The sequence below is a fragment of the Crocodylus siamensis genome, chromosome 2 (assembly GCF_052110815.1).
Source record: "Crocodylus siamensis isolate JL-2025a chromosome 2, ASM5211081v1, whole genome shotgun sequence".
Taxonomy (NCBI): domain Eukaryota; kingdom Metazoa; phylum Chordata; order Crocodylia; family Crocodylidae; genus Crocodylus; species Crocodylus siamensis.
The window spans coordinates 68,771,885-68,798,831 of NC_143396.1; the positions used below are offsets into that span (position 1 = coordinate 68,771,885).

Consider the following 26,947-nt stretch of genomic DNA (forward strand, 5'->3'; position numbering starts at 1 on the left):
TCTTTTATTAGACCAACTGAATAGTTGGAAAAAAATTTCTTGGCAACCTTTCAGGCACAGTCACCCTTCTTCAGGCATGAGACTCCCCATTCCTGAAGAAGGGTGACTGTGCCCAAAAAGCTTGCCAAGAAAATTTTTCCAACTACTCAGTTGGTCTAATAAAAGATACCACATCTACTCAAAGAATCTTGCCTGCCTTAGATAGAAATGTTCATTTTGGGGAAAATTCACAAACCTGAAACTTTTCAGTTATTAAGATTTTCAAAATGTTGCATGTGATTTAGAGAGAAAACCCCATGCAACTTTGAAAACATAAGGGTAGGTGCAACTGTCTTATTCCACCAACTGTCTCTTCCTGTGAGCCCTTTGAAGCCACGGTGACTATATTAGGGTTTCCAATGTTTTCATCTTTCCCTACTTACTGTAGACCATGCCATTATCGGCCACCCAGAATCTATCCTAAAAGTATGCTATTCTTAAAACTACAGTATATTTGCTAGCCTTCATTTAGAAATTGTATGAAATGAACACTCATTCAATTCCACCTATCCTTTGGTTCCCCAAATACCATTAGTTTGAAGCTGACATTCTTTATTTGCTTTTGATTGCCTGCTGTTAGCATGAATTACTGGATATTTTAGACTCAAAATGCCCTGCAGTCTGCCTCTGGTTAACAATTATCTGAGTTCCAAAGCACACACTTAAGGATGCAAGTCTTCTCTATTTACAGTGCATTTCCAAATGGCGAACTTCTTCCACAGCAAATCTTAGAAGACTGTGTGTTATCTAAATAGTTCTGAGTCAGTTTTACCCTTATACACAGAGAAAAGTGCTGAGACATTTTGGGTTTTTCTGAGAAAGATACTAGATAGGAATTGCTATGAGGACAGGAAAGCATTTTCTATCCCAACTCCTGATGTAAGATTTGTCAAGCACATCTCATCTAGCTAAGCCGTCTTATACAATCAATACAATAAATTGGAAAACACTTACGGTTGATGTGATCGATGTAGTAGACACCAATCTGAGGATCATATGCAGCCTCCCATCCCAATGGCAGTTCATCCCCCACACAATCGGCAAATGACAAGGGCTTTGTTAACCTAAAAATAAATTAAATTAATGCATTTAAGCACAATAGTATTTTTTCCTGGATATCTCAGCACCTACACTTGTTCATTTCATAACCCTTTCCATATCCAGAAGCTGCCATTGGTTAGCAGATGTAAAGGAGGAGGACAGAGGAAATCCAGGAATAACAGCACATCTTAAAGCCTTTCCAAGAATGCCTTTCTAAATGTATTACCTGAAAAATCTTGGATTAATTACCCCCCAAAATTCCTTTTTTTGGCGTATAGGAAATTCAATACAACATCTTCCACCACAGACTCCCCAGTAGCCAGCAGTAAAAAAAACCTTCCTCTTTCCCTGGAAGGTGGAAGGACCTAAGCCTTTCAAACCTTGATCTGATTACCAGTGTTCTGCTCTGCTCATAAAGTCATCCTCCTTGGGTGATCATGCACAGAAATCTTAGGAGTATTAAAAGTAGCTAAACAAGGCCATACATATAATTATAATTTTGTTGAGCATTTATCCTTGAAAAAACAAGTAGAAGCAAGAAGCAGGATTACTACATTTTTGGAAGAAATGTCCAAGTATAAAGAGAAAGAGTAGGTGTGCATGTACACAAGTGTGGAATTTGCTACTTTGAGGAAAGAAACTCTCTACGTTGGTTAATATACTTTAGCACAAAACCCATATTTCTGATGATAAGCATGATATGGGACTAGGACAGAGTTTAAAACAGACAGTCTCTTCCACAATTAAGGCTGGAAAAAACACTTTCCATTATTATAGTTTTGCTTCAGCGAGAATGAAATGGGTTTTATATTTTCCTGCTGAAAGACCAGAGTCTGAATGCTTTATAGGTTATTGATATATTCATAAAAGAGATAAGGAGGGGAGAGAGGATTTTGGATTTTATTGGATTTATTGTCCCTAAAACATTAACAGTTTAATATATTACACATCGCTAAAATTGGAGGCTAGGTCAAAGTGAGCTTGCTAAGAAATAATCACGGTATACATTAGCAGCACTTAACTGCATGAACCATGCTCATTTCAGCTTCAGTTTAATTTTATTCTGAAGCCTGCTGTGAGAGGTCTCCTGTTATTGTCATTTCACTATTATAAATGTAATGTGACACACAAACCCTTACAGCAGGGTTGTCCACCTGGTGGCCCACAGGCTGAGGGGATAAGTTGCAGCCCCTGGGCTCCTGCTCCCCTCTATCACTCCCACTACAACTACAGTCAGTCTCCAGGCTCTCTCTCCCTCCCCCAGCTTTGCTGCCTGCCCTCACCCCAGGGGGCAGGGCAGCATGGCACTACCAAGAAAGCTGAGGTTGTGACTGGGACCACATAGTGCAGCAGTGAGGGGCAGTACCCATGCAGTGCAGCAGATTAGGAGGCTCCCACGTGGGACTGGGTGGGGACAGCTGCACACTGTGGCTTACCCTAGTGTGGCCTGTGGACATGTAAGCCCTACAGGTGACGCACAGGGTGTTCAGCCCCTAGCCCTGAGAAGCTGGGCAGCCCTGCCTTACCACAAAAAAAGAAAAGAAAAAGAAAATGACCCTAATTCCTTCTTTCCCTCCTCTTTTTTAATTTATTGCAATTACTTTGAGATTTGTTATGTGATAAGGCATGCCAAGAAGGAGAGTTTGGTGCAGGATTACAAGGCTGTAAGAATACATTTATAATTTCTTTCTTTAGTCGAAAGAACATTTATGTTTGTTTAAAGTCAACGCTAGTTCCATTTTAAGAATACACATTTTTAATGCAGCTGGGTCTTCCAGGGAACCAAAGCACTAGTTTGGTTTGGAAACTGATGGTCCAAAAAACAGAACTGTTATTAGTATTACAAGGTGTGACCTATCAGATGCTTAAGCAAATAACCCACTTTCTTTGAACACAAATGGTTACTTGTATTCTGAGGTTTTGCAAAATGGGCAAGTAATTGACAGAAAAGTAGTCCAGGCATCATTCAATGACTAATTTTTAGGCATTGGTACAACCATCAGTGGTGACATTTTTATCTAATGAAGTATTTGGCTATATTGTTTTATGCATCTGAAGCTAAGCCATGAAACAGAATAGTGATGATTTTGATTTTAGATGTCAATGTTTAGACAAGTGAAAGCTTTTATAGTTTTGAGAGCATGGACCATCACCCCTCCTATTCAATTATGGCAGGTCACTGAACACATCCCACCTCTTCCTATTACTTCAGACACAAAGTTCAAGATGCATTCACCTCAAGAAAACTAAAACTTAATACAAGTAGTCACTAAATACAAAAACCTCTACACTTCACGGTAAACCTACTAGATTATAACCCATCTACAGAAGCTGACATAAAGAAAAACAAAACTGAAAAAAAAAAGAGGATAAATTCTGGCTAAGGTCCGCAGTGACTTATCTTTCATTTGTATATGTAATACAAACACTTTTGGGGAATAATCAACTTTGGACCAGCCAAAAAAGCTGTTATCTATAAATAAATTTCCCCTATAGATTCAAGTAGAAATGTCATTCCGTTTAAGAACTGCTACACTTAACTTGAAATATAATCGGTGTCTAACTTCATAAGAAAAATCAATCCCCCTCAACATTACAAATCAATTAAAATCTTGTTAACATTTTAGCTGCCTTCACTGTTTCCCTAGAACCCTAAGGGCTTGTCTACACAAGGAATTTACTTTGCACTAAACCTATATAGTAGTGTACTCAAAGCCTTTGTGTCTACATGACGTAATTAATTAGTCCAGAGCTACTGACAGGATACTACACAATACTGTTTTTGAAAGAGAAGATACTTAGATTTAAAGTAACTCACTGAGCAGTGATCTGTGCTGCATGGTACTGCATTTATCTGGATAGTGCACACCCCTGAACAAGACACACACCTTGCTTTGGGTAGGAAGAATGAAGAAAAAAAGATTTTTCCAAAGTCAAAAAAGCTTTTTTAGCCAAGCCAGTGCCAAATCCTCTAGCTGTATAGAGCAGGGATGGAGTCCCATCAACAGTATCACTTGCTCCCCATTTCCCCAGCTCACTCAACACAGCTACTGCCAATTTGGAAATGGTTGAGAAATGTTTAACCCTGTAGCCATATTGATCCTGTAGTAGGAGAGGGCAAAGTGATGTTAATAGAGGGACTCTGCCTCTGCTTCATGGGACCAGAAGATTCAGCCCTCGGTGAGCTGGTGCCAAGTGTTGCTTCCTGTATTTCCCTGCTTCCTTTCAAGCCTGAAATTCAGTTTCCTCATTTAAGCACCCCGATTTTGGTTGGCTGTTTTTTTAAGGAAAATGTGTGGGGGTACGCAAAGAAATGTGGTATTTGCTGGTTCTCCAGGTGTCTTCCTACATTGCTTTCCAACCTGGCCAGCTAGGCAGTCTGTTTACTTGCACACTCCTTATCTGCAATGACTCTTAGTGAAACAAGACAGCTGTCCATTTATGCACCTATCAAAAAGCATCTCATTGCAAAGTAAATGAATGTAGCCAAACCCTATCTAATATTAGAATGCATACGTTTTTAATCTATCTTCAAAATCCTTCATTTTTAGCCTGAATAAAAATTAAATATATACTCCAAAAATCAACCTTAACTCTACCATTACAATATTAAGTATAGAATTACGAGATTGTATTCTGAAGTAAAACTGCTGAAATACAAATATTATAGAGAACAAATTCACAGTACAAACACATAAATATTGTCCAGTAAATATTAAATTAAACACTGCAGTAATACTTATGTCTGGGAGCCCCAGAAATCCCAGCTAGTGTCCTGGCTCTTCCATTGCATTAACTCTCCATTTCCCTGACCCCCCTTTTCTGAATGTCCATTTTTAATCAAATATTCTCCTCTCCCCACTGGAGGTCACTCTCCTGCTGCTTGACGGGTCAGTTAGGCATTCTACCCTCCTATGATCTATTCTCATAAGTCCTCTGGTCACAGATAAAAATGGGAGTGGACAACTTCTCACAACACATGCAGATGCAGTAACTGAGATGATGAGAAAAATAACAAGACCACAGTGAAAAGGGTGCAGATGGCCTGATCCCTCACAAAAATCTGAAAAGTTCAAGGGGCAGTGGAAAGCAGCAGGCACATGAGAAGTTCCGTAGGGTACAAAGAACAGACAAACCCAGACCCAGACCCAGACTTGAAGGAGGCTTGCCACAACCCTAGTGAGTGAAGGAAGTATGACCACATGAACGTGCACTTCACTGTCCAACAGAAGGGAACTTCACAGCCCCAAGATCCATAGATTATGTTTAGAAACGTTCCTGGAAAAATATGTTAAATATTACCTACTTTGTGTATGTCACCACCAATACAAAGTCGGCGGAGGTGGTCCCTCGAAGTCAAGGATGACGTCCTCAGGTAACTCAGGAACTCGATCCTGGATGCACACATTCTTTGGCAATGGGGGCATGTTGTTGCGCAGGGGAGTGGGATTCACAGCCCCAGGTTGGTTTCTCTTTCTTATTTCAACTGCAGGAATGGTGATCCTACTGGGTGCAGTTTCCCAGCCAAGAGAGATGCAACAACCTAATATTGAGGCATCTTTTCTAGCCCCCTCCCCATTGGGGTGAGCAGAGAGTATCCTAAAAAGGGCTGCTCAGTTGCAGATGCAGAAGCTGAAGGACACCCCTGTCCAAACGCAGGTGCCCGATGACCATCACGCATCCACTGCCTGTGTGCAGATTCTTGGCTGGGGACCTCCAAGTATCACAGCCCTGCCCCCGTCACCAACCCTCCATCACCACAGGGCTTTTGCACCTGATAGAAGCCTATGCGTGGCATGTTTAGCGTGGAGACTCCGGTGCACAGTTGGGTCCACACAGTCTTGGCGGTTGGTAGCTGGGTTCAGTGGCATGGCGAACCATAACGACTGGGGCCATTTCTTCATTGTAGCCTTCTTCCACCTTCGCAGATGTTGGGGCCGCAGCCTTCCTCTGCCTGCTCTGCCGCTGAGAACTTCTTGGATTGTTCTTTGTCTGGAACCTCCCTCTCAACCTTACCACCATGGGTGGCCCAACCAGGAGCATGGGCTCCAGACAGCATCACTCTCGAGGTCACTGGAACACATAAGCCTCTCCACCATGGCAAGATGACGATCCTCAGAGAGGACCAATAAAAAGACAACATTACAGTCAAACAGATGGCTGAAACAGGAAGAGATGCTGACACTTAAATGTCACAGAAGCAATACTAGACCTAAACACAAGGAACTCTCAGGCTTGAGAAACTTCCACTGATTTATTATCTGTAAAACACAGTATATAGTAGGTTATATATAATATGGAAGTGCATTACCCATGGAACAAACATGTGCCATACTTAAGAGAGACAGATGACTTAAAAATCCTTATTTAAGAGTCACGTGCTTTATGAAATAGACAAATGAAATATAACTTGAAAAATAATATTCATTAGTAACCTATACTTAGCACAAGCTAAGTCTATTCCATCTCGAAGGAAAGGCAGCAGGAGGGCACAGCAGCCCCCCTGGCTCTCCAGGGACCTGGCAGACCTCCTAAGGCTAAAAAGAAAAGCCTACAAAGGATGGAGGATGGGATTAATCTCCAAGGAGGATTATTTTGCACTGGTCCAGTCCTGCAGGGAGCAAACCAGGAAAGCCAAGGCTGCAACTGAACTCCAACTAGCTTCGAGCATCAAGGACAATAAAAAGTCCTTTTTCAGATATGTGGGGAGCCGGAGGAAAAGCAAGGGCAACACTGGACCCCTGCTGAACCAGATGGGCAACTGACAACTGACACCCAGGAAAAAGCCAACCTATTAAATGGGTACCTTGCGTCGGTCTTTCATCAGTCCCATGGGACGCCCATGCCCGCTATGGGACAGGGAGTTCCGGATGGGGGAGATCCCCTGCCCTCCATAAATGCTGACCTCGTGAAGGATCATCTTGAGAAGCTGGATACCTTCAAGTCAGCCGGCCCTGAGAATCTACACCCCAGGGTACTCAAGGAGCTGGCGAGCATCATAGCCCAGCCCCTGGCACAGATCTTTGAAAATCCTGGTGCTCTGGTGTAGTGCCTGAAGACTGGTGTGGTGCCTATCGTCAAGAAAGGGACAAAAGTGGATCCGGCTAACTATAGGCCCATCAGCCTGACTTCTATCCTGGGGAAGATCTTAGAAAAGTTTATTAAAGAGGCCATCCTTAATGGACTGGCCAACGCCAACATCCTCAGGGATAGCCAGCACGAGTTTGTTGCGGGTAGGTCTTGCTTGACCAATCTCATTTCCTTCTATGACCAGGTGACCTATCACTTGGACAAGGGAGAAGAGATTGATGTCATATATCTTGACTTCAAAAAAGCCTTTGATCTGGTATCCCATGATCACCTTTTGGCCTTGGGTCCACCACAATCTGCTGGCTGGGAAATTGGCTCCATGGTCGGACTCAGAGGGTTATAATTGATGGAAGTCACTCTTCATGGTGTCCTGTGACCAGTGGGGTCCCCCAAGGCTCTGTCCTTGGACCCATATTGTTCAACATCTTCATTAATGTTGTGGACATTGAAGTCAGGAGAGGACTGGCCAAGTTCGCCGATGATACCAAACTTTGGGGAAAAGCATCCACACCAGAAGACAGGCGGGTGATACAGGCTGACCTTAACAGGCTCAGCAAATGGACGGATGAGAACCTGGTGGTGTTTAACACCAAAAAATGCAAGGTTCTCCTCCTTGGGAGGAAAAACCTGCAGCATCCTTATAGGCTCCGCAGTACTACACTGGCTAGCACTACGGAAGAAAGAAACTTGGGGGTCATCATTGACCACAAGATGAGCATGAGCCTGCAATGTGATGCTGCGGCTACTAAAGCAATCAAAACGCTGGCTTGCACCCATAGATGCTTCTCAAGCAAATCCCGGGACGTCATTCTCCCCTTGTACTCAGCCTGGTGAGGCCGCAGCTGGAGTACTGCGTCCAGTTTTGGGCTCCACAATTCAAAAGGATGTGGAGAAGCTTGAGAGAGTCTAGAGAAGAGCCATGCGTGTGATCAGAGGTCAGGAAAACAGACCTTATGATGAAAGGCTGAGAGCCATGGGGCTCTTTAGCCTGGAAAAGGACAGGCTCAGGGGTGATCTGATGGCCACCTATAAGTTTATCAGGGGTGACCACCAGGATCTGGGAGAACGTTTGTTCACCAGAGTGCCCCAAGGGATGAAGAGGTTGAACAGCCATAAACTACTGCGAGACCGTTTCAGGCTGGACATAAGGAAGAATTTCTTTACTGTCCAAGCCTCCAAGGTCTGGAACAGCCTGCCATCGGAGGTGCTTCAAGCACCTACATTGAACACCTTCAAGAGCAAATTGGATGCTTATCTTGCTGGGATCCTATGACCCCAGCTGACTTCCTGCCCTTTGGGTGGGGGGCTGGACTCAATGATCTTCTGAGGTCTCTTCCAGCCCTAATGCCTATGAAAGCTATGAAATCTACGAAATATTTGAGGTGATATTGCCTTAACTTCAATGGCACATTTTTTGTTTAGGTCCCCTCTATCAGCTCCCATGTCTTAAGGCAGGGATGCCCAACTTCCAGCCCCCAGGCCAGATCCACAATACAATGCCATGTCATCCAGCATGTGGGTCTCCCCACACCTGAAAATTTTGCAGTGGGGACATAGTGATAATGTTATCTGAAGCCCCCCCACTGCCAAATTTCTGGACTCAGTGAAAGCCCTATGTGCTAGAATCATGCCAGTGCACAGGGTCAACCTGGCAAACAGCCAGATCTAACACGTGAGGTTACACTGGCATATAGCTATAACCAGCGTGTAAGATTAGGCCATGTGAAGCCAGGCAAGCATACCAGACTGCATCCAGAGACTAACCACGCATGCAAGATCCAATCCGTGAAATGGCCCCACACCACTCATCCATCCCAAAGGGCCAGAAGGTTGAATACCGCTGTCCTAAGGGAATACCAGAAGACACCCAATTTCATTACACTCATGAGCAAGCTAGGGAATGTTTTAGAACTGCAATATGCAAACAAACAAAATAATTATGTCATTGCCAATCACTTGATAAATGGAAAACTAGAAGGCAGTTAAGATTTACACACTGAAGAGTAATGCTACCATTTCAACTCTACATATTAATTTTTAGGTACTAGACCAATGCAAAAGTGTTAGGTACGTTGTACAATTTCCAAAGAATAAAAATTGTCACCTGCTGAACTCTATAGTGAGACACAGAAGAACTCAGAAGTACTAACAGTACTTGTTAACTCATCTCAGACTTAACCGTGCAAAGGATTAGGGCCCACAGACAAATTTGGAATTCCAACTGTTTCATTTTAGTTCAGTGCCAACACAAATCCATCATCTCTTCCATACTTTTAAGTTTACTGGAAAGGTAAAATTGGAATAGCTCCCAGCCACTTATAAAAACTGATGTGTAAATATCATTAATAATCTCTATTCTGCTCTACCCTTCTGACTACAGGAATAAGGTTGTGCATTAAAAGCTAACAAAAAGGCTAGTTATAAAGTGGAAAGGCAAAAGCACAGATTGATGATGTGACAAAACTACATGATTCTATTTCGTATGTCCTAAACTCTATAAGGACATATTGATGTGTTGTCTTCCCTGCAAAATCTCTTGGACAACCATGGTAAAGAAGGAAAAGTTTGTCTCTCAGGCCTGAAACCCCAAAATATGAGAAAATGACTACACATGCTAGAGAATTAGACACTGTTTCTTGATTAGGAAACAAATACCTTGAAGTATTTTATGCTTCCTAGGCTAGCTTGGGGTTACTGACGTACGTTTTCCATAAAATATGCATTTATAAAGGATAATTTAGAACAGGGTTTTTCAGGCAGCTGGTTGAAAACTGGGGAGTCCCCCGGCAGCCAGTCAAGAATTGGAGGGGGGGGGAGGTCCTCCTCCAACAGCCAGTTGCTGAGCTGGTGGGGGAGGTTCCCTGCACGGCATGGGGCAGCGAAACCAGAGGTGCCGGCTGCAAAACTGGAAGTGCCAGCGGCTTCTCCGCACCACTGCCACATACCCCCGTTTGATTTAATAGATTTAGGGCTGGAAGGGACCTCATAAGATCATTGGGTCCAGCCCCCTGCCCAAGGAACAGGAAGTCAGCTAGGGTCAAAGGATCCCAGCAAGATAAACATCTAAATGTTTCCTGAAAAAGTGTCCAGAGTAGGTGCTTGCACCACTTCTGGGAGGAGTCCATTCCAAGCCTTGGGGCTCAAACAGCAAAGAAATTTTTCCTTATGTCCAGCATAAAATGGTCTTGCAGGAGTTTGTGACCATTGGACCCTGTCATCTCCTGGGGTGTTCTGGTGAACAGGTGATCCCCTAGATCCTGATGCACACTCCTTATAGATTCATAGATGCTAGGGTTGGAAGGGACCTCAATGGATCATCAAGTCTGACCCCTGCTCACGGCAGAACAAAGTGGTGGGGTCATGTGACCCCAGCAAGGGGCCTGTCCAATCTCTTCTTGAAGACCCCCAAGGTAGGGGAGAGCACCACCTCCCTTGAAAGCCCATTCCAGATTCTGGCAACCCTAACCACGAAGACTTTTTTTTGATGTCCAACCTAAATCTACTCTCTATCAGCTTGTGGCCGTTGTTCTTGGTTATTCCAGGGGTGCTCTGGTAAACAGAGCATCTCCTATTCCCTGCTGCCCCCTCTCCCCCCTACCCGGTGAATTTGTATATTGCCACAAGATCCCCCCTCAGTCTTCTCTAGCGGAGGCTGAAAAGGTCCAGGTTCCTCAGCCTTTCCTCATAGGGCCTCCCCTGCAGGCCTCTAACCATACGAGTAGGCCTCCTCTGGACCCTCCCAAGGTTGTCCATATCTCTTTTGAATTGCAGCGCCCAGAATTGGATGCAGCACTGCATAGAGGGGAAGCATCACCTTCCTGGACCTGTCTGTGATGTACCTACTAATGCATGACAAAGTGTGGTTAGACTGCTAATTACTTGTCACATTGACAACTCATATTCATCTTGGAGTCGAGAATGACTCCGAGGATCTCTTTCTGCCACAGTGATGCTGAGAGGGCCATCTCCCAGCCTATAGGTGTGTTAGCGATTCTTTCTCCCTAGGTGCAGCACCTTGCACTTGTTCTTGTTGGACTGCATCCTATTGTCCTCTGCCCACTTCTCTAACCTGTCCAGGTCCGCCTAGATTCGGTTTCATCGTATAATCTTCAGCCCTGCACAAAGTATTACATACTATGCATTTTGTCCTACAATGGGGCACTTGTTATGAACCTTTTTCATAGATTCTCAAGTGTTCAGAGAAACACACCTCTTTCTCTACTCCACACTCTAGAAAAGCAAGGCAAAGCACGCACATGTTATCACTTAGACTACCAAGAATGAACATTTATTAGAACATAACTGAAGCAATCTAGTGACAGAATAGGGTCAGTGGACCACCTACCTGGAATCTGACTCACTTGGCTATGCACTTCCTCATAGTGGTGAATAATGAGGACTTAGAAGAAATGTTTCTATGACCAACAAAAGACTTTCCGCTGCCACAATACAGTGGTAATACATTTTTGTTTTACCTCCTGGTGTTTCCTCATAACAATTTGAAAAAAAAACTTTAATTGGGGCAAATACAGTAGACAGAATGTACAATCAGCTTCAACCATTTCCTCATCTTGTTTTGAACAAGGGAAATCTAAAATGTTAAATCCTTCCTTTGCTCCTAATTATTATTGCAGTTAGGAGGTCAAAGAACGGCATGCCTAATAGTCCACGCAGGCCAGAGAACACTATGTCTAATAGTCCAAGTAGGATAAAGTTTATTTTTGCACTGGTCTATCCCCTATTAATTGTAAAGAGCAAAATCAGTAAAAAAAACCAAACAAACCTGGCATAAACAGATAATGATCCTTGATGTCTGGCTACAGAGTTTTCTGTTCTTTGCTTAAAGGACCCATGTTCTCTGAGCTCAAGTTTATAACATAAAATTAAAAGAATAGGAAATACTTAGTAAAAGTGCATGCATGAAATATGAAGTGTGGTATTTCCTCCATTTTTTGGCACCAGATTATGCTTCATTTTGTAGCAAGCCACTTCATGAAGAGTTGCAAGATACAAGATGCAAAATACTAAAGGGAAAAAAAATCCCTTAGTATTTATGAACTCAGTTTCTGCCAGAAGAACAAGGCCAATGTTTTGTAAAGCCTTCAATTATCACACTAGGTAAAAGAAAAATATTAAAAGGCCGAAAAGGGAAGAAGTTCTATACTCTTCATTAAATCCATTGACTGCTTGAATGTTATCAGTTTCCCAAAAGTTATAGGCAAAAGTAAACTTGGAAGCACTGCAGCCACTTTCTCCAAAATTATTCATTTGCTATTTCCTGCACCCATCCAGTTATGTAAACTAGTAGGTCCCCTGTGTAATTTCCTTGGCCAAAAAACATTGTCATCCTTTTTTTTTGCTACCTGAATGACAGGCAGTGGAGGCACCTGTTCAAGCCATTTTATACCACATCTTGACAGCTTAGATGCGGTGACAGAACAGGCAAGGCATTCCACTACAGTTCTAAAAGCATGAGTTCAAATCCTGATCTGGACTCATAGATACCAAGGATGCTTCCATTTGACTCACCTGTAAATGAGTACCTGCTTAATTCAGACTGAAGAATCAAAGACAGGCAGATGGACGTGATGCTAGCCACATCACTACCTTGTGTACTGTTATACAGAAACTGGCATGCCTTAAACAGTTAGCCCAAACAGTTGTTGGCTCAGACTTTGACCTTGACCTTTTGTATACAATCACATCTGCCTCCTTCAGGAATATACTCTTTTAGAAGAGAAGCGGGAACTCCACTGTCAGAGGACAACAAACAGATTGGCTTGTTGGTGGCTGCTCTGCTATTCCAATGGCATTTCATTAGATGTGTCAATAGATGCTCGATTGCTAATCATTATCCCAAAACTTGGTTATTTTGTAGCTCACTATAAAAATCTGACTTGCCTTGAGACACCAAGGAAGTGATTCTCAACCAGAATAATGCAAGAACTTTTTAAGGGTGTTACATAGTACCACACAACATTAGCACTACTGGTGTGCAAAAACCTAAATCTCTGCATTCATTTTATGAATCATGTTTCAAACAGACAAGATTCTTTGGATGAATCTGATATCTTTTATTAGACCAATGTAAATAGTTGGAAAAATATATATATTTAAGCAAGCTTTCAGGTTTAAAAACCCTTTGTCAGGCTGAAGAAGTTTCTGCAGTTGGTATGTGTAATTTCAAACAAGAATCCGTAATGTCCAAACATTCTGATCCATTGTGGTCTGAGTTCTTTACAATGGAAAAATTGCTGCATTGCTTTTCTATAGTTAAAAAAAATGAGGGAAAGCTAAGATCTGGCATTTTCCAAGAGGGTATTTGAGTCTAACAATGGGTACCTTAAATCTAAAATGTTGAGAACCCCTGCTTAAAAGCCATAATTAGGGAATACACTTGGAATGATTATGATTCTTGACAGCATCAGTAGTGCTCTGTCTTCTCTTTCTGAAATTAGAATTTAGATTGGGGGAAAGAGAGAGAAGAAAGTTAATGGAACAGCATTCTCTTATTTAGAAGAGGGAAGCTTAATTCTATTAAAACTTAAGCAATAAGATATTAAAATGGGAGGAGGAAAGAAGGGCCAATTTTTTCTGCTCTGCTAGATTTTTACGCTAATTAAACTATTAAAGAAAGTATCTCTTCTTAGTAATTTAGGCCCCAGTTGAAGCCAAAGCACTTACGTATGTTTAAATGGTATGCTGAATAAGATGGTTTGCTGAATTGGGGTCTCTAGTTCTCCTCTATAAAATCCTATTCAGCCACTGGTACCTCACTGGTAATATCACTTATTATCACTTAACTGTTACTGCTAAATAACCTGAATGCTGACCTACCTACAACTACACACATTGTACCATGTAGCCTTCCATTCCTGAGCACTCCATACTAACAATATAACTGACTGTTTCTCACTAGAGACTGGTTTCAGAGACAAGTTCTGTCTATAGAAGAAAAAATTGTCTTATTCCTCAAATACTTTTCAATAACTGGTCCCCTGAAGCCACTTCTGAAGAGGATGCAACTGCTGAAACAGATGGAAAAAATGGTTTTCAACCATACTACAGAAAATATCCTTCCCCAAAACTTGATTAACTCACAATTCACCTTCTTCGGGAAGCCTCATTTCTACTGGAGTACAGCACCCAACACAATGGAGCCCCAAGCAAGATAAGGGCCTTTGACTACTATCAATAACAAACATTTTACAACTAACAACCTCATTCCATTTTAATTCAATGAGGTACTTCAAGCAAGGCATTTCACAGGGGAGATACGGTTGTTCACTAAAAGTAATAATAAGTAGATTCTAGTTTTACAAAGGTTATCTCTGCAAAGAATTACAGACTTCATTCATATTAATGATAGCACACCATGCAAGATGTAGTTGTGGGGAAGCATCCTCTTCAGTGGGGAAAATTAACTAGAGAATGAATATTCCTTCATAGACATAAAAAGTATCTTTATTTTCCCCTCAAGAAGAGACAGTGAAATCTAAAGCAGGTAATCATATTTCCTAAATAAAACTCTAAAAAAAAAAATCCAAACAGAAATCAAGAGTTAGATATGCTGGATTACAGGGTCTTCCCCAAGGACATCATTTACCCCACTGGTTCAAGCAAACCACAAATTTACTTTTACAGGAAGGCTACCACAATACCCTAAAAACTGCAAAATATTTTGGTACATTCAGACTCAAAACCTCTATGTCCAAATTAAAAACAAGTATACTTTCAACCATTCAGCATCTCCCTCCCTGAAAGAAGGAAGAAATTTGGGAAATTATGCTTCAAGTCCTCTAGAAACCTCCCAGCCTTTTTCAAAACATTAAGGAAATTAAATCTCTTGTATGTGCACACAGAGTAGCTTGGGAAAAAGTAGAAAAGAGTCTAGTCATTAAGGGAGGAAAAAGTTAGGTTGCCTTCAAATGCAATTTTTCTCCTAAGGCCTGCCACTGCTTGCATTACAAAATGGTAGGAAGGTGGAATATCTCCTGTTCCCCAGTTATAAAGGGTCAGCTTAGCTTAGCATCATATTATTTGTGCCCCTTCACAAGATGCTCAGAAAGAGGGATATAAACTGAAATGTAGCAAAGAAAAATGCCTTTGGGAAGGAAAGGATCCATACACATAGGGCACAGAAGAACTAAGCTGAATTGCATGCTGGCAAAGCTCTTGGTTTCCCTTTTTGCTAATGTTAGTATTTCTAAGCAGAAAGCAAAATTAGTTTACCTAGAAGAAATGTCCTGCTGAATGAAGCTATATTTTCTCTCAGCTCTGAAAAAAAAATCAAGTAAATTAAAAAAAAATCCCTATAAAGTAGTATTTTCAGTGCACCACTCTAGTATTTTGCCTACAAAAAATGACTAATGCAGCGTGTATCAAATTCCACAGCACAGAAAATATTCTAACAGTTTTCTCCAGTGTTTTTCTTCAACGCAGCAGCAGGCCCTGCATTAGCAAGTAAGACCTAAATATTAGACGCATGGAATGCTAAGAATGTCTGATAACCCTGGCCTGCCCAGGGATCATTCCACAGCCATAAGCCAAAAGATATGACCTTCGAGATTTCCAGAGGAAACTCAGACGTGGTGCAATCATGAAAAGGCCATCATGTTCAGCATTATTGCTCATTATTTTTAAATGAAGTTGTACATTGTTGGCAAGACAGAAACCTGACATCTCTAACTAAGTTGTTTCAAAAAAGCAAGCCACTAATCTAGTGAATAAATATTATTTTAATATTTTTCATAACATTTAAAAATTTTCCCAGCTCTTCCCCATCTGTTCAGCCACCATCAGAGAGCCTGACCTGGAAGTATTTCCCCAGCCACTGTTCCCTTATTTCTGGTTTCACACAACAGTTTGTTAACACAAAGGATGTTCCTGCATGCTAGGCAACTATCTTACTTCTAAAAAAGATATCAATAGGAATCTCACCACAGGGGCAGAAAAACAGTTCTTGCAATTAATTTGTTTCAGATATTCAAATAAAATTAGATACTTCATGGGCAAAAATAAGAGGCAAGATCTCTATCCCAAACAGATTCCACCCCAAACTCAGGCACTATAAATACAATAATAGGGAATCAAATGACACCAAGATGGAAATAGTGTGTTTGGGATGATCATACAAAGACAGGCTTATTATAGAGATCAATACTTCCACTGCAATATTTCAGAAACTTTGATAATGTAGATGGAGAATACTCTGCATTCTGTAAATATTAACTTCAGAATAAATGACTTTCAAAGCACCTAGAAAAAGACAGCACACCATTACATAGAGAACTGTATGATTTGGTAAATGAACTGCTTATGTACAACTGAGATTGCACACAAAAACGCAATGATTGTATACACAGTATTTTAAAAACGTAGCTTAAAAAGTCTGACCTACTCTATTTATTCAAATCCAGAATGAGGTTTCCCCCCAACATTTAATATGGGAAAAAGCAGCCCATATTCTTGGATTTGAATACAAGGAGGTAAGGGAGCAGGCAGCTGCTGTGGCTCTGGCTCAAGCCCTGACCCGGAGCCTACTGCAGCCTCTCCACAGCCTCTGCCCCTCAGTGCCTGCCCCCCCATCTGTCCCCCATGCCGAGGGTTGCTAACCTAAGAAAAGGGGGGAGGGAGGGGGTTACTGGTAATCTGCAAGCTTTTTACTGACAGCCAAACTTTTTTTTTACTTGCCCATGCTTTTACTGATATCTAGTTTACATAATGTAAATGTAAGGATAAATGAAATAGCATAATTAGGAGCACGTGAGTGGGGCCCCACCCAAAGCACTCATTCTGGAGTTCAAGAATGGCAACCTTCGGGGGAGATCATGCCCTAGCAGCAGCTAGTAAAACTCTTCTGCCCAGTCTCCAGAGCTACGCACCCCCAACACTGCTGCCCAGTAGGAATGTGAACGGTTCACATTCGCGGCCCTGAGGGGAAGAACCGACACAACAGGGCAGAATGGGGTGGGGAGGCTTGTGCTGCTGCTGGGAGCCCTGTGCTGCCATGGCAAGGTGTCCTTTCCCCACCCAGCAGCAGCAAGGGGCACAACTCTGCACCACCACCCCCACTGCTACAGAGTGGGCAGGGGCTGCCTCACTATGGCTGCATGAGACGACCTGCAGCAGCACAAGCCTCCCCATCCTGCTCTGCCACACCAGGTCCTGCCTGCAGGGCCACAGAGGCCCTGGGCAGAGGGCAGCAGGGTGGGAAATACAAGCCCACAGTGGGCAGCCTGGGACACCCCCTCCTCATGCACAAACTTTGGGGGCACATGCCCCCCCACTCAGCCTTGGGAGTACACACGCTGGAACTCTGCCAGCCTGCAAGAGGAAACCCACCATTTCTTGCATTTTTCCCCCTTAAAAGAAAAAAATCCAGGTTTTTCTCCTTAAAATGAGAAAATCCAGGTTTTACCATGTTTTTCCACAGCAAACAAAAACCCTGGATCCCTACTCATCAACTGAGCAATTACCTGCTTGTTCACAAGTGCACTCACCCTTCTAGTGCAGAGCTTCACGTAGGCGGGGGTGGGCAATTATTTTGGGTGGAGGTCCACTTACTGAGTTTTGGCAAGTCATTCAGGGCTGCATGACAGGCAGTCAGGGGCAGATAAATATTAATTTTCTAAATTTTTAGGGGCCCCGCAGGCCAGATAGAATGGCTTGGTGGGCCGTATCTGGCCCGTAGGCCACATTTTGCCCACCCCTGACTATTGTCTGGCTGGGCTTGCATCCGTCCCCACAGTAAAAGGGCCCTAGGAACCTGGACTACCTCCCAGCAGCAGCTGTATCTGAGCTGGTTATTGGTTAATCATTTAACTTTTATAATTAGAGAAGGTTAAAGAAATATTTTTTAAACAATATTTACAGGACACAAAATTGTTTGTTATGCTTCTGTATACATTTATTAGGCTTTGCTTAAATGTAAAGAAGAGTGCTGCATGCATTTGGTATAACTGTAAGAGGCAGAGTCTATAAGAAACGGAATGGAGGAGATCTAGTCAAGAAAAAATATTTATATGAAGATGTAACCAAGAAAAAGTTTGACAAGCCCTGGGCTAGATAACCCAGAAGATTTCTTCAAACCACTTCAGTATGATTCCATGCAAGAACAGCATTCTCTAGAGGAACTATAGAGTGGGTAGAGTGATGGACTTTGCAGCAGTGAAATGTACTGGAAAGGTTAGGCAGACCTGAATACTGAAGGAAAAAAAACAGGAAAAACCTTCACAGTTTAACAAAACAATTCCTGTTCAAAATGTAAAAATTGTATGGCTATATATGAAACCTCATATACTGAAAATATCAAAATATTTGCAACTTCATCTGTATTTAAATGCTTTAAGTATACCAGCTTGAACTTGTTAACCCTGTCCATATATTCAAAGAATTGGATTATTTATATATTCAACACTGTGTTTGTCAGCACATTTATTAAAATTTAATGTTTTTTTCCTATGTGCAGTCCTAGGTAGATACATGATGTTCATACGCTACATTAACCAAAAAATATACATTTCTTCTGCCTTAAGTGCAGCATCCTTTAAGCATCTCTAATGTTTCTACGTTCTTTATTTGTAAAATTAATTGAATTCAAGTCTTTTGTAATGGGATTTATTCCCATTCACAGTAAGATCTGATGCATGAGAAATATGAAACAATTATATAACACGAAACATCCAAGTGTTTCTGCTGTGATTTCCTTCCTACACACCCACTCTCTGAAACCTCCTTCACAAGTTTTAATAAATACAGCAGTTAGCTATTACTGGTGACTAAAAATACTGCCCAAATGCCATACTTTGTTTAAGCAAGAAGTCTTCATTGAACAAAGTCTCACACCCCCAACCCAGTACCCATCTGTTACTGCACAAGGCGATAGCCTTGCAGGTCAAATATGCTGTTCTGCTGTTATCAGGATGGAATTAAAAAGGAGCTCATTTTCCATTTTCAGCATACCACTCATTGATCAAGACTCCCTCTCAAAACAAAAGTACTTTCCACTTGTCAAGGTACTACCTTGACTGTGCTTGACTCTGCCTGTGAACTTTATTTCACAACCAGAAAAAGTCACACAATGTTTTATCCTGTCACTATACTAAGAACCAAAATAAAACCATATGAAACTAAACTGAGTTTTTATTACAAAAAACACATACATTACACACATTTAGAATAACTTATGAAACAGCACCCTGCTTATTAGATTAAGCCTCTAGCCAGTGCCTGCAACGCTCTTCCTATGCAACTGTATACACATTTACTTGTAACAGAGCACACACTTACTTCAAATACAGCCATAAAATCAGTATATGGAGCAGCAAAAATTATTCCAGCTGCACAGATTAATAAGAAGCTGGTGACAGGGTCAGAGGGATGTGGAGTCAGGATGGAATTCCCACCCCCACCCCTGGGTCAGACTAGCAAGGACTGGGGGTAGGAGAGGGCCATGTAGTCCATAACACACAGTGCTTCTAGACTTATCTCAATATACACCAACTTAATAACTTCTTGGTTATTGTAGTGGCAGGGAAATGACAGTGTCCTGGTCTTATAAACCTCTGACACATCATAGAGTGTTTCTAGCTTGGTTTTTATACAATACTTTGTGACTGTGTTGTGTGACAGGCTGGAATGAACAGTTTTTAGGACTCCTTGGAGAGACAACTGCTTGTACAGGGGGACTGGAGTTGACAATCCAAGTTGCCCTTCCAATATTATATTCCTATGTCAGCATGGTGGAACCTAGCACAGACATTCATTGCTATGGCAGACAGAACAAATCACAAAAGCAATCTTTCTGAAATAGCTTATCATGACCTTGTATGTATGTTACCTTGGATGCTAAACTCTTGATTTCACTGTCCATGCCTTCATCCCTTTATTATTTTAACTTCTATCTTCAGTACATAAACAACCTGTTACCTACCATAAGACCTAAGCAAACTGCATCTCCATGCATTTTGTGACTTATACAGCCTACTCCAAAAGGTAGGAAAGTACTATTGTCCCCATTTATAGATGGCAAAAGGCAGGGCAGGGTGGTGCCTTAAGGACTAACCAATTCAAAGAGGCATAACTTTTCATGTGCACTAGCCTACTTAGTCTCATGTTATGAATGGACTTGATGAAAACTGAGGCTCTAAAAACAGGTGAGAGAGGGTCAGAGGATGAGGCACTGCTGAGAGACCTAAAGGTAAGTTGACTGGATCAACAGGGATAAACAAGGCAATTCATCCATTAAGGAATATGGAACCTAAAATTTAGTTCTAGTAATAGGATAAGAGTCTCTGTTGAGCTTGCACTTAACAGTCCGGTCTGTAGATGATTTCTTGTGCCGCAGTTTCGTGTTCAAGTTAATTTTTAAGTTTTGTTGTTTAAGACCAATGACTCTGATGTTCTTAAGATGCCTTCTGCCTGACTACGTGATTAAGTAACTCTCCCAATTTATAGATGGGGAATGAAGACAAAGAGAGGATCACAGTCAGATTTTTAAAGATAGTTTCAAAGGCACTTAGGTTCAAATTAATCAAAGTGAATTAAACACTTAAGAACTTTTTTAAAAACTGGCCTGAAATGACTTGTCCAGGCCCCGCTGAAAGTCTGCACCATCCAGGATATTTAATTAGGGTCTTCCAAGCGCCTAGCTACACCCTACCCACTGAAGCCTTCCACTGTAAGGCTTGCCCATCACTTGGATCTCCTGATTCCAATAGTTTTGGGATGCTGCTACCTCCCTTCTCACATATATAAAAAAGGCTTTTTCTTACAATTTAACAGTGGTTGGTATCAAAGACAAAATTTACTTCTAAAGAAAGATGACTTCATGAAAACATAGTAAACTTACTTGCCTTCAATACTTTAGTCTATCATAATACATTATCAGCTCTTCAAATCTTCATACTTCAATTATAATACAAGTACCTAGTCAATCTTTTTTATAAAACAGTCTTTTTATAAAACAGTACTTGAAAAAAGGGATTTCTTCTGTCCTCTTTTGTTGGTTAGACTCCTGGAAGTTTAATGTCTTATCCAAAACAATAATGTTTTCTTATTATGACAGATTAATTCGTATAGCATCTTCTACTCATCACAAGATGCTGTATATAACCTCTCAGGCACTATGATGCTAAAATAATAGTTTAAATAATTCAATACCCCTGGTAGCACATAAACAGTTTCACTGGTTATGATGCCATATTCAGCTGCAGAACATAAACCACTTATCTTGTGGTACAGATTGGAGAAAGATATCAAATATTCTATGTACATAAAGAAAACTATTAGCATTTTTATAATCAAATTCACTCCTTCTTTTACAGTCCAAAGAAAAAGAAATGAAGAATAAATCTGTTGACCAAGGTTGTTATGCCTTGATATCTAAAAAGTATGATGAAAGTAACCCCACTAGCTGCAAAGCCTGAGTTAAAAAGAAAATTAGTTTAAAAAGCCTCTATTTGTACAAAAGCCATTCTGCTCCTCCTCATATTTATGAGGAAAAGAAATTAATTTAAACAAATATGTTAAATAGTGTAGACGAGCTAAACAAGATGCTGCTCTCTTACTGTTTGATGTCAAAGTAGTAGAAAAAAGTCTATTGTATCTCTGAAAACTGGGTAAATCAAAATTCCCATGCACCTGTAAAGTCTAACTGATCTGCTATACAGTTTTAAAAAAATAGCAGACTATACTAGTTAACTCACCATATTAAAACCTGATTTCCACTGCTTTCCAGTTATGAAGCAAATGACTTCATACCTATGCTACATAAACAAATTAGACTGCTGCTAGAAAGAATCCTTATAATATCTGTTGCCATGAACAGCACTTGATATTGTAACTCATCGATAAATGGCTTATTTAAATTCCTTTATTGTATTCTTATTTAATAAATATTTAGCTATGAGTCTCTGGTGTTTTCCTAGATCCTCCTTGCTTTTGTTAGTTTAAGGTCAAAGGTTTTCTCAAGTTAAATATGTCTAAAAAACCCCCTTTAATATTTCTCTGAATTTATGTTAATAGTCCCATTTATCGCCAATAATAAACGGTCACTATTACATTTTAGTAATAACATGAAAAAACTAATTTAATCCAGAATTAGCCTCTGGTCTGGTCTCAACAGTAGCTTTTTTTCCTGCAGAGCTGAAAAGCTGAGATGTCACCCTGATTTTCTTCATGACTAAATAAAATACAGACTAAATAAAATACAACATCTCTTCAGCCTCCTTGATCTCTCAGCACATTTGACAGAAGACCAGTCCTTGCCTTCCGGAAAAATACCCTCCTTTGTCTTTTCTTTAATCTTGTTCTTCTCTTCCCTCATTGATCATAACTTGAGAATCTTGTCTAGTTAGCCCTCCTATTCTCAAACAGTTTATCACAAAGGAAGAACTGTATGATAACCAATACGTATTTCTTGCTGCATTATAAAAAATGGAAACGCTTTGCTCAGTAAAACTCTTAACTGTCACAACAGCTCAGAGTATGGCTATCTGAATTTCCAAGTAAAACAATACACTCAATGAAGAGCCAGATTCTGCACAGGTTGAATGCTTCTACCAGGTGATTTAAGACTGCTCAGTATGTTGGCCTGGACCGTAAGAGCTCTGTCACAGACCTCAATGAGTGCAAAATCAACCTTTTCTTCTTGGATCGTGCTTCAGTTGAAGAAACACCGAGTCCCTCTGTGAGAGGCTTTAACTTTTAACAGGATGTTCCTCCAAGCCAGAATTTCTCTCTTTACTGAGGAAGTTTGAAAAAAGTGAACTTTGAAAAGTAACTGAAAGCCACAGAGTTCATTTTAAACAGAGAGACTTTCACAGAAAAACAGTGCCTAAGCAAAAAGTACTGATTGAACAGTAACCTCATACGCTGCACATATCTTTTGTACTAGATGAGGCAAGATTCCATTCAAGCAAGGTTTTAGCAAGATCAGCTGACTGGAAAACTGTATTTTCACAGACTTCTAGAATTTCTTATAAACTACATTTTTTACAGGATTACTTGATAAGATCACTTTTGGAGCATTTGGCTAAGACTAAAGTTCCCATTCAGTCTGAGCAATGAAAAAACAAAATATTAGCTTGTATTCACTGGAAATATGTGGCTGCTCTTTGCCAGGACAAGTGTTATGTCTCTATTTACCATTTGTTATTCTTTTACACTAAATGGAAGAGAGTTGCTTTTAAGAGATGCACCAGACAGAGAGGTCTACTATCAAATGACTGATGTAATCTCTCCTGAAATTTTTCAATGAAACTATGTTATTATCTCCCATATATAGATCTATGATGACTTCCTCTAAGGAATTCATTAAAATAAGAATGAAAGCATTTTAGGTAGTGTTTCTTTTTCCAGTTCTACAAGGCATCTCTGTGTGCTTTTAGAAATGACTTTGAGTTGCATTCAAACTTAAAAAGAACAGAGGCTTTTTAAACTGGAAAGGCTTCGCTTGAACTTCCCCTTGTAGGTTCTATTCACAAGCCAGATTTTTAGAGGTATTTTGATGCTTAAACTATAGATGCCTATCCTCCACTCAAACTAAAGGAAAGCTTAAATCCAGTATTTTGAAATCTCAGTGGCCATCTGGACCTTGAGGTAGCTAAATACCTTTGAAAATCTGGCTTCCAGAGCCCTATTCAACCTCTGAGCATATTTGAAAATAACTTCAAAGGGAGTTGCTTGTACGTACAAGGAGAACAGAATTTAGTCATATAAGACAATAGATTTTACATCATATTGGTAACAGTGAGGGAAATTCATACTTTTTGAGATGGTTTCCAGAAACTCCATATGGCTACAGTTCTGCATATACACAGGAAGTGAGGTAAGAGGGAGAGAAAAAGAAGCACAATTATTCACACACTGCTGCAAATCTATTTTCTATGTCTTGAACTCTGGGGATTCTTTAGCAAGTTTAAGACAAGTAGTTGGAATTTCCTGATCTGGCATACGTAGTTTAGAACTGCAAGGGGAATAAATCTCAAAAGTGTTTTCAAATGCCGGCTTGGAATTTTGGTTGACAGAAAAGGAAGATTCGATTTTCCATCAGCTTTTTGAAACGTTAGACGTTTCTGAGGAAGCGATAGTTTGGAATACTCAGATGAAAAAAAAATCTCTTCCGTTTCTAAATGGTTCTAAAGGCAATACAACTGCAGGCTGAAATCACTTATACTTCTAATTCGAACCAGAGTAAGTTTTTAAGTATCTATTCAAGCTACACAAAACTCCCACAATTAAAAGGGGGAGCGGCTTCAATCTGAAATTTGCAGGGCAGAAAAATCCATGTCTGCCTGATTTTTTTTTTTAATTAAAGCTCCTAAGTTTGAGGAATTCTAAATTTTAAAAAATTGGTTGTGTTGCCTCTCTTATGGGAAAACTCAGTGAAATAAACTAAGCTCTATCCAATGATGACACTACTACCACATGCAAAAGACACACCAACAGCATTTACTTTTCTCTGTCACATTCTCTTTATCTATATTACTACACTGCCAGGGCCAAAGTTGTGTTACACTGTCAAAACCTAATACCACAAACAACAATTCTGTTTTGGTATACACAGCTTTATAAAATAGATAGCACCCCACTGAAGGGTTAGGGAGAGACATTCAAATGGCACTGCAGCAGTCATTAAGTAACACTGTTTTTATTCAATTCTAAGACAAGATAAGGTATTGTGTCAAGTCTTGACAACAAAATTGTACTACTTATTTCTTCTGCTACTCAACACCGTCACATAACAGGATGGGAAGGCCTGGGAGATTCCTTACTCTCATAGTTTCATAGTAGCTAGGGTCAGGAGGACCTGAACAGATCATCTAGCCTGACCCCCTGCCACAGGCAGGAATGAATGCTGGGTTCACAAGACCCCAGACAGGTGATCATCTAACCTCTTTTTTAATTTGCCCAAGGTAGGGGTGAGGACCACTTCCCTAGGAAGCTGGTTCCAGATTCTGGCCACCCTAACTGTAAAATATTGCCTCCTGATCTCTAACCTAAACCTATTCTCCATCAGCTTATTACCATTGTTCCTCATCACCCCAGGTGGTGCTGGGGAGAATAGGGATCTTCCTATTCGCTGACGATCTCCCCTGATGAGCTTGTAGGCAGCGCCACCAAGTCCCCCCTCAGCCTCCTCTTGCCAAGGCTGAACAGGTTCAGGTTCCTCAGTCTCACCTCATAGGGCCTGTCCTGCTGCCTTCTCACCAAGTGGGTGGCCCTCCTCTGAACTCTCTCCAGGCTGGCCACATCCTTTTTAAAATGCTGTGCCCAGTACTGGACGCAGTACTCCAATTACGGCCTGACCAATGTCGCGTAGAGGGGGAGCGTCAGCTCTCTGGACTGGCTTGAGATGCATCTTTGGATGCATGACAAGGTATGGCTGGCCTTGCTGGCTGTGGTCTGGCACTGGTGGCTCACATTCATCTTGGACTCAATAATGACTCCAAATCCCATTCCGGCTCTTTGCTTTCAAGAGGTGAACTCCCCAGTCTGTATGTATGCTGTGGATTCCTTCTCCCAAGGTGCAGCACCCTGCATTTATCTATGTTGAACCCCATCCTATTCTTATCTGCCCACTTTTGTAGTATGTCTAAATCTAATTGCAGCCTCCCTATCCCTTCAAGTGTGCCCACCTCGCCCCACATCTTACATGTCATCAGCAAACTTGGACAATGTGCTTTCAACCACCTCACTCAAGTTGCTGATGAAGATGTTAAACAGTGCGGGTCCGACGACTGAGCCCTGGGGGACCCCACTGCTCATATCTCACCAGGTTGAGTACGACCTGTCCACCAGTACTCTCTAGGTGTGCCCCATCAGCCAGTTTCTTACTCATCAAACTGTGTAGGCATCACAGCCACAGTCGCTTAATTTATTAATGAGAATGGGGTGAGAGACAGTGTCAAAGGCCTTCTTAACGTCTAGAAAGACTACATCCACGGCGACACCATCATCCAAGGATTTAGTTACCTGTTCATGAAAGGCAATCAGGTTGGTCATGTAGGACCTGCCTTTGATGAACCTATGCTGGTTGCCCCTGTGCATGATCTCCCCTGCTGCCCCCCCGAAATGTGCTCCTTGATGATTTTCTCCAAGATCTTCCCGAGGACTGAGGTGAGGCTTACAGGCCTATAGTTACTTGGGTCCTCCTTCCTCCCTTTCTTAAAGATGGGGACCACATTAGCTAGTTTCCAATCCCCCAGCACCTGGCCAGATGACCACAAATGCTCAAACAGCCAGGACAAGGGCTCTGCAATGACCCCTGCTAGCTCCCTCAACACCCTTGGGTGGAGGGCATCTGGGCCTGCAGATTTAAAAATGTCTAGCCCTTCCAGAAGATCCCCAACTATACCTGTGCTGACCCAAGGCTTGACAGAGCTATCCCCAAGATTGCCCCTACCTCTGGTAGGAGGGATGTCCCGGTCCCTGTTCAAGAAAACAGAGGCAAAGAAACTGTTAAAAATATCAGCTTTCTCATCTGGCGTAGCCACAAGGTTACCATTTGAGTCTTGCAGGGGCCCTATGTTGCCTGGTGCCTTCTTGCTCCCAGTGTGCTTGAAAAAGGACTTTTTGTTGTCCATCAATGCTGACCTTGTAAAGGAACACCTTGAGAGACTAGACACCTTCAAGTCAGCTGGCCCTGACAGCTTACACCCTAGGGTACTCAAGGAGCTGGCATGCATCATAGCTCAGCCCCCGGCATGGATCTTTGATAACTCTTGGTGCTCTGGTGAAGTGCCCAATGATTGGAAGAAGGCCAATGTGATGC

At 41.4% G+C, this 26,947-nt stretch overlaps 1 protein-coding gene across 1 annotated transcript in view; it reads right to left on the minus strand.

Annotated features, from left to right (window-relative positions):
- Nucleotides 1-26,947, minus strand: part of WWC2 (WW and C2 domain containing 2) — a 159,113-nt gene that overhangs the window by 99,875 nt on the left and 32,291 nt on the right. The window contains exon 2 of the mRNA XM_090036133.1: nucleotides 994-1,103. Coding sequence (XP_089892259.1) covers nucleotides 994-1,103 — 110 coding nt within the window. The remainder of the gene's footprint in view (nucleotides 1-993; nucleotides 1,104-26,947) is intronic.